The sequence below is a fragment of the Eretmochelys imbricata genome, chromosome 15 (assembly GCF_965152235.1).
Source record: "Eretmochelys imbricata isolate rEreImb1 chromosome 15, rEreImb1.hap1, whole genome shotgun sequence".
Classification (NCBI taxonomy): Eukaryota; Metazoa; Chordata; order Testudines; family Cheloniidae; genus Eretmochelys; species Eretmochelys imbricata.
The window spans coordinates 26,834,684-26,851,114 of record NC_135586.1 but is presented as its reverse complement, the minus strand read 5'-3'; the positions used below and the strand labels follow the sequence as shown (position 1 = coordinate 26,851,114).

General features: G+C 44.9%; 2 protein-coding genes across 4 annotated transcripts in view; both read right to left on the bottom strand.

The window, feature by feature from the left end:
- The window catches only part of BCL7A (BAF chromatin remodeling complex subunit BCL7A), a 30,527-nt gene extending 29,544 nt beyond the window's left edge, over positions 1-983 (bottom strand). The window contains exon 1 of one of the 3 annotated variants that reach the window (XM_077834998.1): positions 794-983. In XM_077834998.1, the coding sequence (XP_077691124.1) occupies positions 794-885 (92 nt within the window). In that variant the 5' untranslated portion in view covers positions 886-983. The remainder of the gene's footprint in view (positions 1-793) is intronic. The other 2 variants (XM_077834999.1, XM_077835000.1) reach the window with 2 other exon arrangements.
- A 2,633-nt stretch (positions 984-3,616) lies between these two features.
- Positions 3,617-16,431, bottom strand: part of CFAP251 (cilia and flagella associated protein 251) — a 29,437-nt gene continuing 16,622 nt past the window's right edge. Inside the window, exons 15-21 of the mRNA XM_077835152.1 lie at positions 15,907-16,021; positions 13,590-13,753; positions 10,103-10,193; positions 9,753-9,896; positions 6,609-6,837; positions 5,048-5,149; positions 3,617-3,833 (exon numbers count right to left, since the gene is read on the bottom strand). Coding sequence (XP_077691278.1) covers positions 3,679-3,833; positions 5,048-5,149; positions 6,609-6,837; positions 9,753-9,896; positions 10,103-10,193; positions 13,590-13,753; positions 15,907-16,021 — 1,000 coding nt within the window. The 3' untranslated portion in view covers positions 3,617-3,678. The remainder of the gene's footprint in view (positions 3,834-5,047; positions 5,150-6,608; positions 6,838-9,752; positions 9,897-10,102; positions 10,194-13,589; positions 13,754-15,906; positions 16,022-16,431) is intronic.

Genomic DNA, 16,431 nt, shown 5'->3' with positions numbered 1-16,431 from the left:
GGCGGGCCCGGTGGGTACCGGGGCTCGGCCTCAGAGCGGGGAGGGCCCAGAGACGGACCGGAAGAGAGCGGGGCGGGCTGGGGGTACAGATCGGGGGAAGGGACGGGCTCGGCCGCAGAGCGGGGAGGGCCGGGATACGGGGGGGGTCCTCGGCCGCAGAGCGGGGGGGTCCTCGGCCGCAAAGTGGGGGGGGGCGGGGTACGGATCGAAAGACGGGGGGGGCTCGGAAGAGAGCGGGGAGGGCCGGGGGGACGGATCGGGGGACGGGCTCGGCAGCAGAGCGGGGAGGGCCGGGGGGGGGGTCTCGGCCGCAGAGCGGGGAGGGTATGGATCAGGGGCCGGGGGGGGCTCGGAAGAGAGTGGGGAGGGCCGGGGGTACGCATCGGGGGACGGGGGGGGGCTCGGCAGCAGAGCGGGGAGGGCCGGGGGACGGGAGGGACTCGGCCGCAGAGCGGGGGGGGGGGACGGGAGGGGCTCGGCTGCAGACCGTGGGGGGGGGACGGATCGGGGGACGGGGGGGGCTCGGAAGAGAGCGGGGGGGGGACGGGAGGGGCTCGGCCGCAGAGCGGGGAGGACGCGGGCCGGGGCTCGGCCGCACAATGGAGCCCTGTGTGTCTATCTGCCGCTCTCCCCCTCACACGCCGCCTTCGCGTGACTCGCAGGAGCGAAATGGCTTGTGGGTGAAGCCGGCTCCCTGCCCCCGCCCCGGGCCACCCGGCGGGCTCCGGCCCCGTGCGGGGGTGAGCAGCGGCACGGCCGGGGGAGGGGCCGGAGCCCGGCGCGGCCCGCTCACCATTTGCGCACTTTCTCGATGGCCGCCATCACCCGTTTGATGTCATCCTTGGCCCGGCTGCGGGTCTCGGCCCGCACCGACCGGCCCGACATGCTGCTGGGGACGGGGCGGCGGCGGCTGCGGAGAATGCGGAGCTCGGCCCGGCCCGGCTGGCTGCGCCGCACGCACAATGCTCCGTCCCGCCGCTCGGCTCCGCCCAGACTCAGCCGCCCGCCGCCGGGGCTCGCGCACTGCGCAAGCGCCCAGAGCCGCCGCCGCCGGCTGCCGCACGCGGCAGGCCGGGCTCGTGGGGCGCGGGAGGGGCTGGCGCGCGGGCGGGGGCCCCCAAGGAGTCAGCGCCGCGGCCATGCGCGCGGGAAAGGGGCTGCCAGGAGCTTCAGGGCGCGAGGGGACCAGGCCTTAGTCCTGTTGCTGGCCCGAGGAGGGGGATGTGACATCCAGTGGCTAGAGCAGGGCGCGGGGAGCCAGGACTCCTGGGTCCTATTCCCAGCTCTGGGTTGAAGTGTGGGGGTCTAATCATTAGAAGAGATGGGATTGGGTTGTGTTGCTAATTGTGCCTGGACTCACTGTGGGACCTTCCCTTGGGCAAGTCACTTAACACCTCAGCGCTTCAGTACCCCTCCTTCCCGCCAAGGGGGATAGCAATTCTGATCTACCATAGAGGGGCGTTGGGAAACTTAATGAATTAATGTTTATAAAGAGTTTTGACAGTCTCAGATGGAGAGCTGCAAAATACTGTGGCTTGACTTCTCTTCCCTCTGTGGGCAGCAAAGTTGCGGAAATAAATTGCAGGACTGTGAAGGCTACTTTTAGGAATTATTATTTGTTTATATAGTGCTGTAAATACTTTTGTAATATAAATATGCAAATATGTGCCCAAAAGACACAACCCCAGCCTTTAGAAAGCTTGATGATAATAATAAGCTCTAGAAACAATTGATTCTCAAAACGATTCTGAGAAGTTTAAAATATTTTACAGGTAGGGAAAGTGAAGCAGGGGGGTAATTTTCTAAATGAGGGTGTTAATGTCAGAGCTGGGATTAGAAATAAGACTGCCAGCCTCTGCGCACTGAATCACTCCTCTCTGAAAAGCTAAAGAACCATCCTGTGATGTATTATTGTATGTATGTCTGAGCCTTATTGTCCGTGTCCAAATTAGATTGTAAGCCCCAAGGGCAGGGATCACATCTTTGTATAAGCAGGTATTTGTGTAGCGCAGAGTACACAGAGGGTGCTCAATCAGTAATAATATTAGACCCATTTGTTCCTAAACTTTGTGATTATTACACTAAATACTTATCTTTGAGAATCCTATAGTGCATCCTCTTATGGATGATAGACTATTTGAGTGACTAGTTTCTGATTTAGCCCTTGTGCAAACAGTTATGACACTATGTTGCAGACTTGCGGTTTGTTGTTTAGCTATATTTCTTTTTCAACAACTTATGTGATTTATAAAACAATAGGAAAAGGATATTTAACAATCCAGTTCATTGGGCATTACATACAAATGTTTGTGTAATACAAAAAGATAGAGTGAGCCAGATCTTCAGCTGTGTAAGTCAATGTATCTCTAATAACTGCAGTGGAGTTCTGATGATTTATGGTATCTGAGGATCTGACCCAACACATGTACATGTGTGTGTACATATATGCAAAAAAAACCTGGTTGGAGAGCAGGTCATATGAAGCAACACCTCCTCAGGAAATCTTTGTCACACACCCTGTAATACTTTGATTTGTGTTGTTTGACCTTTATCTCTTCACTGCCATGCAACTAGCTATACATCTTGCTATATGTACTAACACAACTATAATTATTTCTGTGATGTATAATAGTAATCTCCATGCAATAAACATCACCACTGAGTGGAACACTTTTTAAGGGGCTACATGATTATGCAAAGACCCATCAATGCTGAGGGGCACTGTAAAGAAGGAAATGAGTTCAACAACTCACTGATCTTTCTGCAGCAATTTGCATTGGTACCATTATGCTGTTTATACAAACACTGAGTAAGACACTCTCCCACTGGTATTACACTACTAATTGGAACTAACACTCCCAAAAAGAAATACAAAGTTGTTAGGAGTAAAATGGAAGCCCATTTTTAATCCATCACAAAACAGAATGCTCCTTTCACTAAGATTCATTACTGTGGTATATTCAGATATAGCACTTAATTTTAATTGCTATTTTACTGTAAAGTTTTTGTGAATAAACTTTTCCTGTAATATGCTGAAACTGGACTGTATTAGTGCAGCTTTGCATTACACCATTAGTGTAAACCTGCCCTAAAGCTAATGTTACCAGTCACAGGAGGATTCCTCCCAGGACAGGGGAGTATGAGCTACTGTACCATCTCATATTTCACTCTTCTTCCTGCAGCCTTATGCCATGGTGATCCCTGATTGTCCTAATGGCCCACTGGACCATTAGATGGATGGATGAAGAGCAAAACCGTAATGTTGCACTCTGAAGAGACCTCTTCAGGAAAGCATTTGTGATTGATACCATGATGTCAATTTTAGCAGCAAGTTTACTTAACCCAATCCTGTGTTTGGTGTGTTCATTTTGGAGGTCATTGATTGGCAATACATGGTGTTCCTAGGGACAGAGTAAGCTGCTTCCTCTTGATCTCCAAACTCAGAACTCCCCCACGGTAGCACTGCTGCGTGATTACTGGCCCAGACTTTGTGAAGTGTTTTAATCCCATAGCTTTATGACACGCCCTAAATTGATGAAACATCATAGAGTTTGAGGAATGTTTAGTTCACTTTATTTTATAATAAATACAAAAATATAGTTTCCCAGGTGTTTGAGGAGAAAAAATTATTACAGAAAATGCATTTCTGGGTAAAAAAAACTACAAACTCTGTGGCAACTATGACTCTGCTGACTCTATGCTACTCGTGAGTTCATAATTTTTTTCTGTCTCAGTTTCATCTGATTCAGGAGTAGGTAAGCCAAGAATATCAGCAGTAAATATCTCTGCTGTGATTTCCTCTGGAATTTCTTCTTCCATCAAAGCTGCTGCACCTGGAGGGGAACAAAAAACAACAACCCCAAAAGCAATCAGGTTTCCAGATCAATAGGACTTGTCAGCAGCAGTGTGTTGTATGGAATGTCTACAAAAATACATGAAAGGGGCCTTATATAGTATCAGTTTAATACTTAATAGGTCCCCTGTCACGAAACAAAGGCATTGATCCTGCGAGGTGCAGCACACCTTCAACTCCCACTGAGAACTAGATTTAAACTAAATGATCTATAGCACTATATTTGTCCATTCCATCTCTGACTCCTCTAATCCTGCATGGCTTTTTTTCCTGTTACTTATCCATGATTTTCTTGAAGATGGTTACAAAGCCATCTTGAACATGCTGTATTTTGAATACTGTTATTCAGATATCTGCAGACTCCACTCAGTTGCTTTAATAACAATATCCATTTTCCGTTTCAAGTAATTTAGGCATAAAAGAACATATTTAGGCCCAGATCCTTATAAAAAATGACTTGAGATCTTTAACATCTATGCAGAATGGACTGGTGCTTGGTTAGTAAGATCTCATCTGTAAGACCTACATGCAATAAACTGCACAGAACTCACTGAACTTCGGAAGGACAAAGGGCTGTCTCTATGCTGCTGTGATTTGATTTGAATCTAGGGTTCCAAGCAATCCAGGTATTTCAAACCTGGGGTTTGTTCCCTCCAGGAGATGCACCTTAAGTAGGCATATATCAGTTGTGGAAAATCCCAACTGGATGTTATTGTAGACCTTTAGGGATTGGGACACTCATTTCAGAAACTGCATGAATATGGCAGAAGTCAGGGGTTCCAATTACAATGGACAACTCTGCAAGGAACTGAAAATAATTTGTATATGATAGGATTCCGCTTTGCCCATGGATCTCAACAGTGGTGAGGCCTCCAGCAAATATCTCCAGTTTCCATTCCTAGACAGCAGATAAACAGTAACGTAATGTAGTCAAGGACACTTATATTTCACTGGCCATTTAAATATATATGAGTTTCAGTCAGCAGTAGAACTTTTCCCCAGCATCAGTGGAAGCTAAGTGCATGGACCAAGGATAGATAGTATTTGGCCCTGTGACTATATTTTGCAATCCCAGCTGAACATTTTTAACAGCTATTGGAGTAACAAGGTTAATAGGATTTTCAGTTTAATTCTTATATTAAAGGGAATTGAAGCAATCTTATTTCTGTGTTTCATAGAATATTAATCCTGTACCTGAGTGATCATAGATGCCCAGCTCAGATCTCCCACCCTCTGGATTCATGCCCAACAGGGTGGTGAGACACTCTGCCAGCTCCTCCTCTGTCATATGCTCCCCTACACACATAAAGCAAAAACACAATCTCTAAGCTTTCTCACAGCATCATTAACACAAACTCAGCACAAACATATCTAGCAAGAATGGCATAAGGACAAAATAGGATGATTTGGGTTCCTCCAAGGTGTAGCCAGTACCACCATTCAAAATGCATGATCACAGTGCAAGAAATTTGACCCAAGAGACATTTGTTTTTGTGAACAATATGAGTTTTTGGCATACAAATTAGGTTTCTGGGAGGGGGAAAGGCTACTGGAGCTGGCTTGTTGAGCTGAGCTGCACCTACAGCAGTTTTCACTCTATTCCTTTTCTCAGGAATTTCCAGATCAGATCAGGGGTGTATTGGCAGTGGCCAGCACCACTGCGATTCAGAGGAAGGTGCAAGAAAACATATGGTCAACTATTACAGAATAGCCTGCACATAGGAGTTTATTCCTAACCTGCATCAGTCAGTGGCTTACGCCCTGAAGCATGAGGATTTGTATCCCTTTTAAAAATGTTTTATCCTATGTCATGTATCTGTGGATGTTCTCATCATCCATATAAGTGTCTAATCCTTTTTAACCTCCTGGTAAGCCCTTTACCTCAATGATACCATGTGGCAATGAGTTCTACAGGTTGATAATGTGTGGGTTAAAACAGTATTTCCTCTTATCCATTTTAAATTTGCTGTTTTTCAGCTGAATTGGGTGCGGTCTTGTTCTTATAATAACAGAGAGAATATAGAAGTACCTAATTTACCTTCTCTGTGCCAATGCCATTAATTTTGAATATCTTTATCCCGTTCCCTCTCATTCACCTCATCTCTAAACTAAACCATCCCAATCTTTTCAGTCTCTCCTCATATGAAGTCATTCCAGACTTCTAATAATTTTCATCACTCCTTTCTGGACTCTCTTCAATTTCTACTAGTACTTTTTTGGAGATCGTGTGAGTTAAACAGAATATAGTATTCCTGGTGAGGGCACATCATCAATGAATGTAACGGCATTATAATATTTTCCAAGATCCACACTCTTCAGATAGGTTTCAGAGTAACAGCCGTGTTAGTCTGTATTCGCAAAAAGAAAAGGAGTACTTGTGGCACCTTAGAGACTAACCAATTTATCTGAGCATGAGCTTTCGTGAGCTACAGCTCACTTCGTCAGATCTGATGAAGTGAGCTGTAGCTCACGAAAGCTCATGCTCAAATAAATTGGTTAGTCTCTAAGGTGCCACAAGTACTCCTACTCTTCAGATAGCAGATAGAATACTTGGAGCATGCAGCAATTTCCAAACAGGAGGATACAACTGAGTTGAGACAACGTATGTGGTTATTTCATTTAAAATTCTAAGACAGATGAGGTAACATACCACCTATCAAAACTTGTCTCCGGATAACTTTTTACTGCAATGGATACTTTTTGAAATGAAGGACAGAACAAGCAAACATAAAACTGATGTTAGGAAAATGCTCACCTCTGCACTGAAGTTGTTGCAGTAAGTCTCCTTTGTTGATAACAATTTCTCCATTCTCAGTACCATAACCAAGAACTTGGAAGGCATTTTGTATTTCTTTCATTGACAGGCCAAATGCTGGTCGATGATTTATATAAAGTTTGATAAAATCCCCTAAATTGATATTTGTAACTTGTTTTCCAGTGTGCACATACTCACTAAATTTGACTTCATTTATCATGTCCTCAATCTAAAAGTCAAGACAAAAGACACTTATACAAGGCGGGTTTCTTTTAAAGCATTGGACCAGTTTCTGATCTCAGGGATGCCAATATAAATCCAGAATAATTCCATTGGAGTCACTGGATTTACTTTGGATTTACACCACTATAACTGTGATTAGAATCTAGCCTCAGATTAGTTGACGGTGTCTCTTTAAAGAAGTTGTTTACCACATAAAAATTACATCAACCCCAGTAGTACAATTCCTGCAATACACTGGGGTCTTTCTGTTATTCTCAGAGAAGCATTTTGCCTGGGATGTAATATACTGGGGAAATCTTTCATTATGAGATGATGTATCCAACAATTGACACGAGAGGGGGAAGGAATGATTCCCCCACAAGCCATGCAGTGAAGGCAGAGCAATTCTCTGGCTGCCTCACTGCAGCCCTCATTGCAGCTGTGTCTCCACTCTGGGGACAATGGACAGTGAGTCCACAAAATGGTGACTCCACCTTGCTACAGACCAGTGTGCAGGAAGTCTCCACGCAGTAAGCTGGCTATGTGGGTATGCACATCATGAACGAGCTTCCAAAATTCTCCTCCTTCCACCCCTACTCCCAATACCCACTCATCCTGTGCAGCAGAACTGCCTCTGAGGCCCTCTGCAACTGCAGAGGACTGAACTTTGCTCAAAGGGTCCCACATCCTGTCCTTTATTTCCCTGTATCACTCATACAGCAGTCCATCTACTGGGCAGTCAGGCAGTGCCTGCCTCTTTGTCGCTAGCAGTTTAACAGTTTTCCTGAAGCCTGCTGCTGTGAGTCAGAGTGGCATGCAGCCTTGCAGATGTTTGTTTGAAAGGCAAGTTCTGTTCCATGCCTTCATTGTGCTCATGTTTAAAGAGGCAGCAGCCTCCTTACAGTTACAAATGCAGCTAAATGTTGGGAGAATTCCCAGTGCCAACATGTACCAAGCATTCTACTCCCCAGGAAGGCAGGCCAATGCAAAGCCTCCCTGGGGAGGATTTTGCATTCAGCCCTGGGCCTTTGTCCTCATGTCAGAAGTTTTTCCACTGAATGGTGCTCAGGGAAGATGGAAATCATGGACTTATATTTTCGCCCTGGCAAATATCATGCAGGGCAAGAACAGAACATTTCACTCAGCTCTAGCTGATCTGGGATTAAGTTTTATCCCTGTCCTAGTGAATTACAAAAGAAAAACTCTCCAACTCCCAAGAGCTCCTGTTAGTGGAGTCCATGCTGATTTTTCCCCTCTCACTTTTTATTTAATAAAATGCTCTGGAGAGAGAAGAATTTTCATTCTGTGAATTAATATTGTCCTACCTACTTTGTGAAGCAGATCATAGGTTGTCTAGTTTCAGGGTAGTTTCCTTGACTGAAATGCTGTCCTCTAATTTCTTACAGACTATTTCTCAGGAGATATTCCCCATGCCTCCTCTAGCAACTGTTCATGAGAGGAATACATTCTCTTCTTCCCTACCAGCAGAAGGTGCCAAGGTAATGAGCCCAGGAAAACATCTAACTATGTACAAAATTATAGTACCAAAGCAGGACACTGCACCAGCTCATCCCAAGATTAGACCAACTTCTGCCAGCTCCAGGAGCTCCAAGGAAAGTCTGCTAGGGGAAGGCTGCATTGATGAAAAGTGACCAAAACTTTCCTTCTGCTGGATCCTTCTGCTGCAGGGCTGGTGGGGTGGAACTCCCTCAGTGCAGCTTCCTCCATTGGAATTCTTATGGAGCCCCAGCAGGGGAGAATTTCTCCTGGATGAAGGGACTAGGCTGGCCCTGCGAGGTGTAATTTACACCTCCTTGCAACAGAGTCAATACATCTGCTCCAGGTACCTTAATTTCCTTTCTGCCAGGTTGCAGTGCTATAAATTAGGTATGTGTAAATACAAACTGCCTCAGAACTACTATTACAATAGGATAAGAATCATCAGCCTTATTAAGGGATTTATCTTTAGCTACAGTACAAAGAGGATTTGAGGCTTAAAACTCCTGAGAAATTTTTGATAAAAAAAAGCTCCCCATTGCTGTGACCTGACAAATAAAACTTTGAGAGATTTTCCATAGGAATTTAAGTCAAACATTTATCAGTTAGTGAAGGATGTTGAGGTCCCTTGCAGGTGAAAGGTGCTCTCTCTATGTAAAATCATTCTCATCATCACTATAAGGCACAAAGGGAAGGAAAACAAGAGGCTGTATACTATATGGATGAGTCAGTATATAGAGCTGAAAGTTCCAAAGCCCCATTTGTGTATAACGACACTTAACACAAGCTGAAGAAACTCAGGGTGGGCCCCAATTTGACATGGAGGGACCCCCTATAGCACAGGTGCTGGAACTAGTGGTGCGGGCGATGCTGCAGCACCTCCTGACTTGAAGTGGTTTCCATCATATACAGGGTTTACAATTTGGTTCAATGGCTTTCAGTACCCCAACTATACACATTGATTCAGCACTCCTGCGCTATAGGGTGAAAGGAGAATCCACTCTTCATACTTTCAGTTTCTTTTCTGAGGCAACCAACCTCTCTTCTGAAGTGCCAACTGTGGGTGTGATTTTTGTGCTGTGAGCACTTACTCTCTGAGGCCACCAAACACCTGACAGATGAAAACTTTTGAACTCCATTGACTTGGGCTGGATTTGTCCATCTAACCCAAAGGTGAAAGGTTCCTTTCACCAAGCCCCAGAGCACTCCAATCCCCTAGTGGTATTGAATCTTTACTTTGTCCCATACATTTTTTAAAAAAAGATACAGAGCCAGATTTTGATCAAAGTTACACTAATATAGATCTAGACTAAATACATTTAAAATCCATGGATTTATTCCAGATCTAGCCTGTGTGACTGAGATCAGAAATTGGCTGACCGCATACTCTGTAAACACAATAATTCTCTTTGGTAAAAAACAAACCTTTTCCTCTGATGGATAAAACCCCATTGCTCTCATTACAAATGGAACTTCCTCCAAGGGAATATGTGTTGACACCTGTCTGGTCTCCATTGCATCAATACCCTGACTGCGCAGCTGTGCATAGTAAAAATAGTCCTCCAGTTCCTGAGAGAAAATCACATGAAGTATAACAAAGTTCAGTTTGTCAACATGCATGGGACATAAGCCTCTTTGAAGATATACTAAAAGGCATATCAGTGAAATTATTGTTAAAGCAGATTTGGACCCCCAAAATTTGTCAGACCTGTATAAATTAATTCTAACATTTTAACCAGCTGTTACCACACAATGTTTACTGTGACTATAATTACCCTGAAGAATTCACCATCTCTTCCGCCATCCAAAAGGTTGTAGAATGGGATCAAATCCTCACCACCGAGAGAAACAGCAGCCTCCAAAGCACTATGGCAATAACAAAAAGATAGCTCAGAAAGGGTTCATGTAAGGAAAAATGTCCTGTTTGCTGCCAGTCACATAGAAATTTATAACAAACAAATAAATAAATAAAATCCACCCAAGGCTCAGAACAAACGGGGAGAGGTATAGTTCTAAGTTGAACCTTATGCTACTCTATTAACAGTCAGAACTTCTACAGCACTTTCTATCCCACGATTTCCCAGTGTTTTACATACAATAGCCCATTATAGGAGGTAATTATTATCATGTGTGTCTCTGGTCTAATGGAATAAGCCTAGGCCTGGGAGCCAGGAGATGCTGGGTTTTAATCCTGGCTTTAACACTGACTTGGTGTGTAGTCTTTGTGTCTGACATTTAACTTTTCTGTGTCGTGGTTTCCCCATTTATAAAGTGTGTTACTTCACAGGGATGTTGTGGGGATTAATTAGCTTATGTCAGGCCAGCACTTTGAAGAGGAAAAGGGCTAGTGAGCAGAGCTTGCCGTAGAACAATCAAACCTTAGCTCCTAAGTTCCTGGACTCTAACAATTACACACACTCCTTCCTGGTAAGATATTAGGCTCTGTTATTCAGGCGCTCTATTCTCCACAGTGGAAGACAATGTCCTAGATGCAGTGTCAGGTAAAAATTCCGCTCTAGCTTCCTCATCTGTGGTCCAAATTTCAGTTTCATAGGCAGGTGGAGACCAAAGAGCCACATGTGTTAGTCAGGATGCAGAAAAGTAACAGCTCCCACAATGAAAACAGCCCAAGACACTACAATAGCCTGATACAGCAATAACATCAGCAACATCCCTGTGCATTCATGACAGCATGGCATCGCTTTGATCTGCACCTTTGGTGTGCTATTCCCCATTGTGCTATCTTTACGTTTTATGATTTTTTATAATTATTTGGACATTAAACATAGTGGAGACACAGAAGATACCAGAAGCAGCAGTAAACTGATAATTAGCTCATAAAGAGCCTTGCTCCAAAAGCAAATTACATAAAAATTCAGTGATGCCTGGACCATGACCAACCATTATAAAGAAGGAGCATTTACATCCTATTGCCTTCTATTGCCCATTCTGACACCCAAGTGATTAAGCCAGATGAAATGGAAAAAGAAAATACATAAAACCACTGCTCTCGCACCAGGGCTTCATTTGCTCTGGCAGCTCGGAAGTTGCTCTGTGCCCTCACTGCCGTGCAATTGGCTGTTCTTACTCGGGAATCATCAAGAGGAGCTCTATTCATAGTGGACAGTGTCTGAACTGATGTCTTTGCAGAGTGAGCGTATATGAGAAATAAAGCCCTAGGTGGGGGGAGAGGAAGGATTCTCCTGTTTAGTTCGTACCATTCAGTGCACTCCAAAGGGCAACAATGTGTTCTTCAGCAGTATCTTAAAGCCAACCCCAGCCGGGATGATTTAGCAGAAATCATAGAGAGGAGGAATTCCCACCTTACATATGATGGCAACAGGTACTATGGAAAACGCTAAGGCAGACAGATAGCTAGCTAACCCCCTAGCCTAAACCATCCTTCAGTTCTAGCTCTGTGAGTAAGTGCCATCTCCTTTTTTTTGATATATGAAGTTACGCTGCACTGAAAAGGCTTGTTTCAGAGCATTTGCAGCTGCTTGCTTCCTGTTGATGTTTGCATCTATCTATGCATCCGACGAAGTGAGCTGTAGCTCACGAAAGCTTATGCTCAAATAAATTGGTTAGTCTCTAAGGTGCCACAAGTCCTCCTTTCCTTTTTGCGGATACAGACTAACGCGGCTGCTGCTCTGAAATCTATCTGTCTAGGCATTCATAGGAACGCTTGGCACTGTGGTAGCTTCCCCCCACCTTGTGCTCACATCAGAATGAATAGCCCTGATGTTAAAGGCAACAAACATGGCCTCGCTTTTTGGCATCTTTACCAAGGGCTGTAAACAAGGGCCGTTTGGAGGAGGTGTCCCCATCAGACATCAATGGCACAGCTTTTTGGCACAGCTCTTCAGTCGGAAGCTGACAAAGGAAAGTGCCAAGCTTGCTGCCAGGGCAGCACAAAATTGGCATATACAAGCAGTTCTTACTCACAGGAGCAGTCCCGGTTACTTCAAACGGTCTACTCATATGAGCAAGGCATTAAAGTTGTTGGTCCTAAATCCATTCTGCAAATGCATGGGGAATTTCCTGGACAATATCAGACCATCCCATTTGGAAACTGGATAGTCTGTATCAGCACTTCTCTATTGTTTTTCATCCTGCAGGGCATTTTATAAGAAACAGATGCTCCTGTAGACCCACCTCCCTGCCCAAACCTCGTAATCCCCACTGCCTGGCTCTAAAAAGATCCCAGCCTGTGGCCCCTCAGGCAGGGATCTTAAAAGCCACTGTTTTATACATTACTTAGCATTTACATAGTATCTTTCATATTCAAAGCACTTTAAAAATACTCATGTATTAATCATTATGGCAGCCTATGAAGTAGGTAAGTCAGAATGATCAGGCCCTTTTAACAGATGATGAAGCCAAGAGGATAAGAGATATTCCGAAGTTCCCAGAGGGAGGCAGTGTCCCTAACCCAGATTTAGCACTTATGAGTTTTTGATTCTCACTCCTGTGCTCAGATCACTAGAGCACATTTCTGTTTGCATTCACCGCAGGCGAGATCCCGCGAAGTACTGAGTACCCTAAACTCCCATTGACTTCCGTGTGACATAAGGCTGTTCAGTGTCTCACAGGATCTGGCCCTTGGCTGGCGGTGCAGAAGCCTAGAAATACCAGGATTCTAAGAGCTTAGTCTGAAAACAGGACCCTTAATTGTAAATTGGGGGGAGGAGGAATTGTGGGTTCCTTTGCCAACCCTCTCGGATGATATGATAGGAAACTGGACACTTGGGACCAGATTTTCAAAAGAGTTCAGCATCCTTAGTGATTCCCACCTGAGAACACCTGTGAAAATCTGCCCACCTCCGTTAGGTGCCTAAATCGGAGCTGAGCCGTTTTTGAAAATCTGGCTCCAATTGTGGGTCCGGAGCACATGTGAAGATCTAGTCCTCTCTGTTTTAACTGCAGCCCTTGTAGCAAACCTGCACTGGATCAGGGAACATTTTAAACCAAGTCGAATCCACTGAAACGCAGGTGTCAACGCTGCACAGGATGGTATTAGAGTCCCACTTGCACCAGGGCACCTGTATTAACGCTCCTTGTCTGAATGAGTTTTAGGGGCTTCAACTTTAAGCCTTTCTGAACTAGAATGGGATCCTTTGGGATGAAAGTCCCTATATAAGCATAAGTTCTTTGCCAGCAGGACATATGCTTTAGCTGGGTTGGTCACCGTTGTGTAAAGGGACAGAGCACATCACCATCAGTGAGAACAGCATGCTCTGCTTTGACCTGGTGTTTACTCACTTTACATTAATTTCCCATTTCATCACGATGCAGTCGTTCCCCCCCGCTGTAAAGACATGGCATCCATCGTAGGAACTAGCTAGGTTGGAGACACCTCCTGGATGGCAAATGAAAGCTGAGGACTTGTGGGGGTTACCATCAATGGGCAAAATCTGCAGGCCAACCTACCAAGAAAAGGGTAACTCCATGATGATTGGCACTTTTATACAAATTCAGCTCTTTTATCATTAGATGGTGTTGGTAGCCTGTGGTATACAGGAGGTGAGACTATATGATCTGGTGGTTCCTTCTAGCCTTATGCTCTATGACCTATGTGACACAGAGGGGTAAATTCTACCTCCACGTGTGCCAGCTAGGACCCTGGGCTGTCCACTGTGGAGGGTTCTGTAGTGAAAAGAATCCACTCTCAACAGCAAGAGCTCATGGGGCTGTGTCTTGAATCTGCATCTTTTGCATGGGGTCCTCAGATCCTGCCCATTCTAGTGCAGTGGAATTGCACAGGTTCTGCAGTGCACAGAGACCTCCATGCTAATGAAAATGGGACAAGATTTACCACAGAAATATTCCAGTGTTGACGAAAGGGCTGACTAAGGAAGGGCCCGTCAATATGTAAATCTAAAGTTTTACCACATTGTTCCACAAGTCTTGTGAATCTCAGGGGCACAAACAGTTCTGACCCCAATTGCAGCCTTCGTACAGATCATCCAACCTGTACGCAGTGCGCATAGGGGCCAGGTTCTGCTTTCAGATGTAATTACACGGTGTCCATTTGTGTTTACGGGTTTCAGGTGCCCATATGAGGGTACAATTTTCCACCTGGAAACCCAAATCAGCAACCCAGGAAGGAATAACTCACATGGCTCTTTTGAGACAATCAAATCCCCAGAGCTGAATTCAGACCTGGGTGGAACCAGGAGCTACCTAGTGACTTCGCTGGAGTTATATCTGCTCAAAGTAGGTCTGAACACAGGCCCCAAGCATTTGCAGCACCTAAGATGCAGTGTTTTTTGTTTTTTTTTAAAGTCACTAGTATTTTATTCTACACTGGCCACCACTTCCACGCAGTAACCACACAGGGAGCTCAGCTTGGGGGAAACACATCCACAGATGACAGGGCCTTTCCTCTAAGGAGAGCATGTCTAACAAAAAAACAGAATACAAGCAGAAAAGGAAACAGCAAACTCCTGGCTTCGAGTTCAGTCCAGCTCCAAAACCCCTGGGCTTGAAGCCAGCCCATCCCAAAGGCATTCTCACGCAGCTGTCTGCCAAGATCAACTTTTATAGCCCCTCCCCTGAGGATCTGTGTGCAGGAGGGGGACGCTGAGCTGAGGTTAACTCCTTCTTCACCAGGGGCAGGTAATGTTCATACATGGGGAAGGGGGTGGGTGTCAAAATTCAATACCATAGTTATTGACTATTCAAAGTATAGAGAAATACTGTGGTACCTGTGGGGAAATACTGATTTTTTAAAATGGTGACCACTGCGCATAGAAAGCAGTACAACTGACTCCCAAGTGAAATACAACAGAAAGCTTAAACAACTCCTCTCCACAATTCCCACCTCCCAATCCCCTCATCCCCTACTCCCAATTCCTCAGCTTCCAATACCTCTGGTCTCACCCAAACCCACATCTTTCATTTAATCCCCCCAATACCCCAGCTTCAGACCTCCACTCTCTTTCCACTTGTTTCATTATGTGCCTTGCTGAACACATGCAGGACTAGATTACCTGAAACTCAGAACCTCTGATGACTTTGTCTATGGTGAAACCTGCACTAAGGACCTGCATGTACAACAAGCAAACCTTTGTCCTAAGCAAGCACTTTAAAGTATTCCAGAGATTGAATTTTTCTCTCATGCTGGGTAGCTGCTGCGGGCAGGTTTCACTATTTGCATGCACATGTAGAGGATATAGCGAGGAGCACTATAGAAGTATCTGGTAGTATAAATAACAATAAAAACTGTAACAGAATAATACCTAGCTCTTAATAGCACTTTTCATCAGTAGATCTCAAAGTGCTTTCCAATAAAGGTCAGTATCATTAGCCACATTTTACTGATGGGGAAATTGAGGCACAGAGATGGGAAGTGACTTTCCCAAGTTTACCCAGCAAGGCTATGGCAGAGCCAGGGATAGAATCTAAGTCTCCCTCATTATAGTCCAGTGCTCTGTCCACCTGGTAACACTGCCTCCTCTTAAATATCTGGTGTTTTTCTCCCTTAGGTACAAATGGCAGCTGTACCTAAGGTTGTTTGCAATGTTATGCAAAACAATCCAAAAGGCATATCTGACATAAACATGTAGGGACTCTGTACCTTATCTTTTGTAATATAGGCCAGATATCGTTTCTGTGGATCCTGACTGTTTGCTGCTGGAAGGATTTGTATCTTCTCAAGAGGGGACCCATAGGTTGGCCCCAGAAGTGTCTTTCTAAAGGAAAACAACATTTTCATTTATTCTATTGATCTTATCCATTTTTTCACACAAATGTTCCCGGGCACAAGTATGGAATTGAGCATGCATGTGTGTATAGGGGTGTGAGAGTGTGAATTTAGTACTGGTGAAAGGTGTCAAGGTGACAGCTCTAGAGACCAAAATCTTCTACCCCAATTGCCCTGTCTCTCTCCTTAGAAGGGCCACCATTGGAAGTGAGAGAAAAGTTTAGTCTCCCTGGCTCATTCAGTTATTGGCCTTCACTGAAACTGCCTGGCTCCCACTAGATCAAATATCGGCTTCCCCTTGGGACTCTGCACTTTTGGGTGAAGAACGAACTGCTCAGCTTCCAACACATTCAGCTTTTTAGGCTCTGACAACAATTACACATAATTAAATAATCTCAG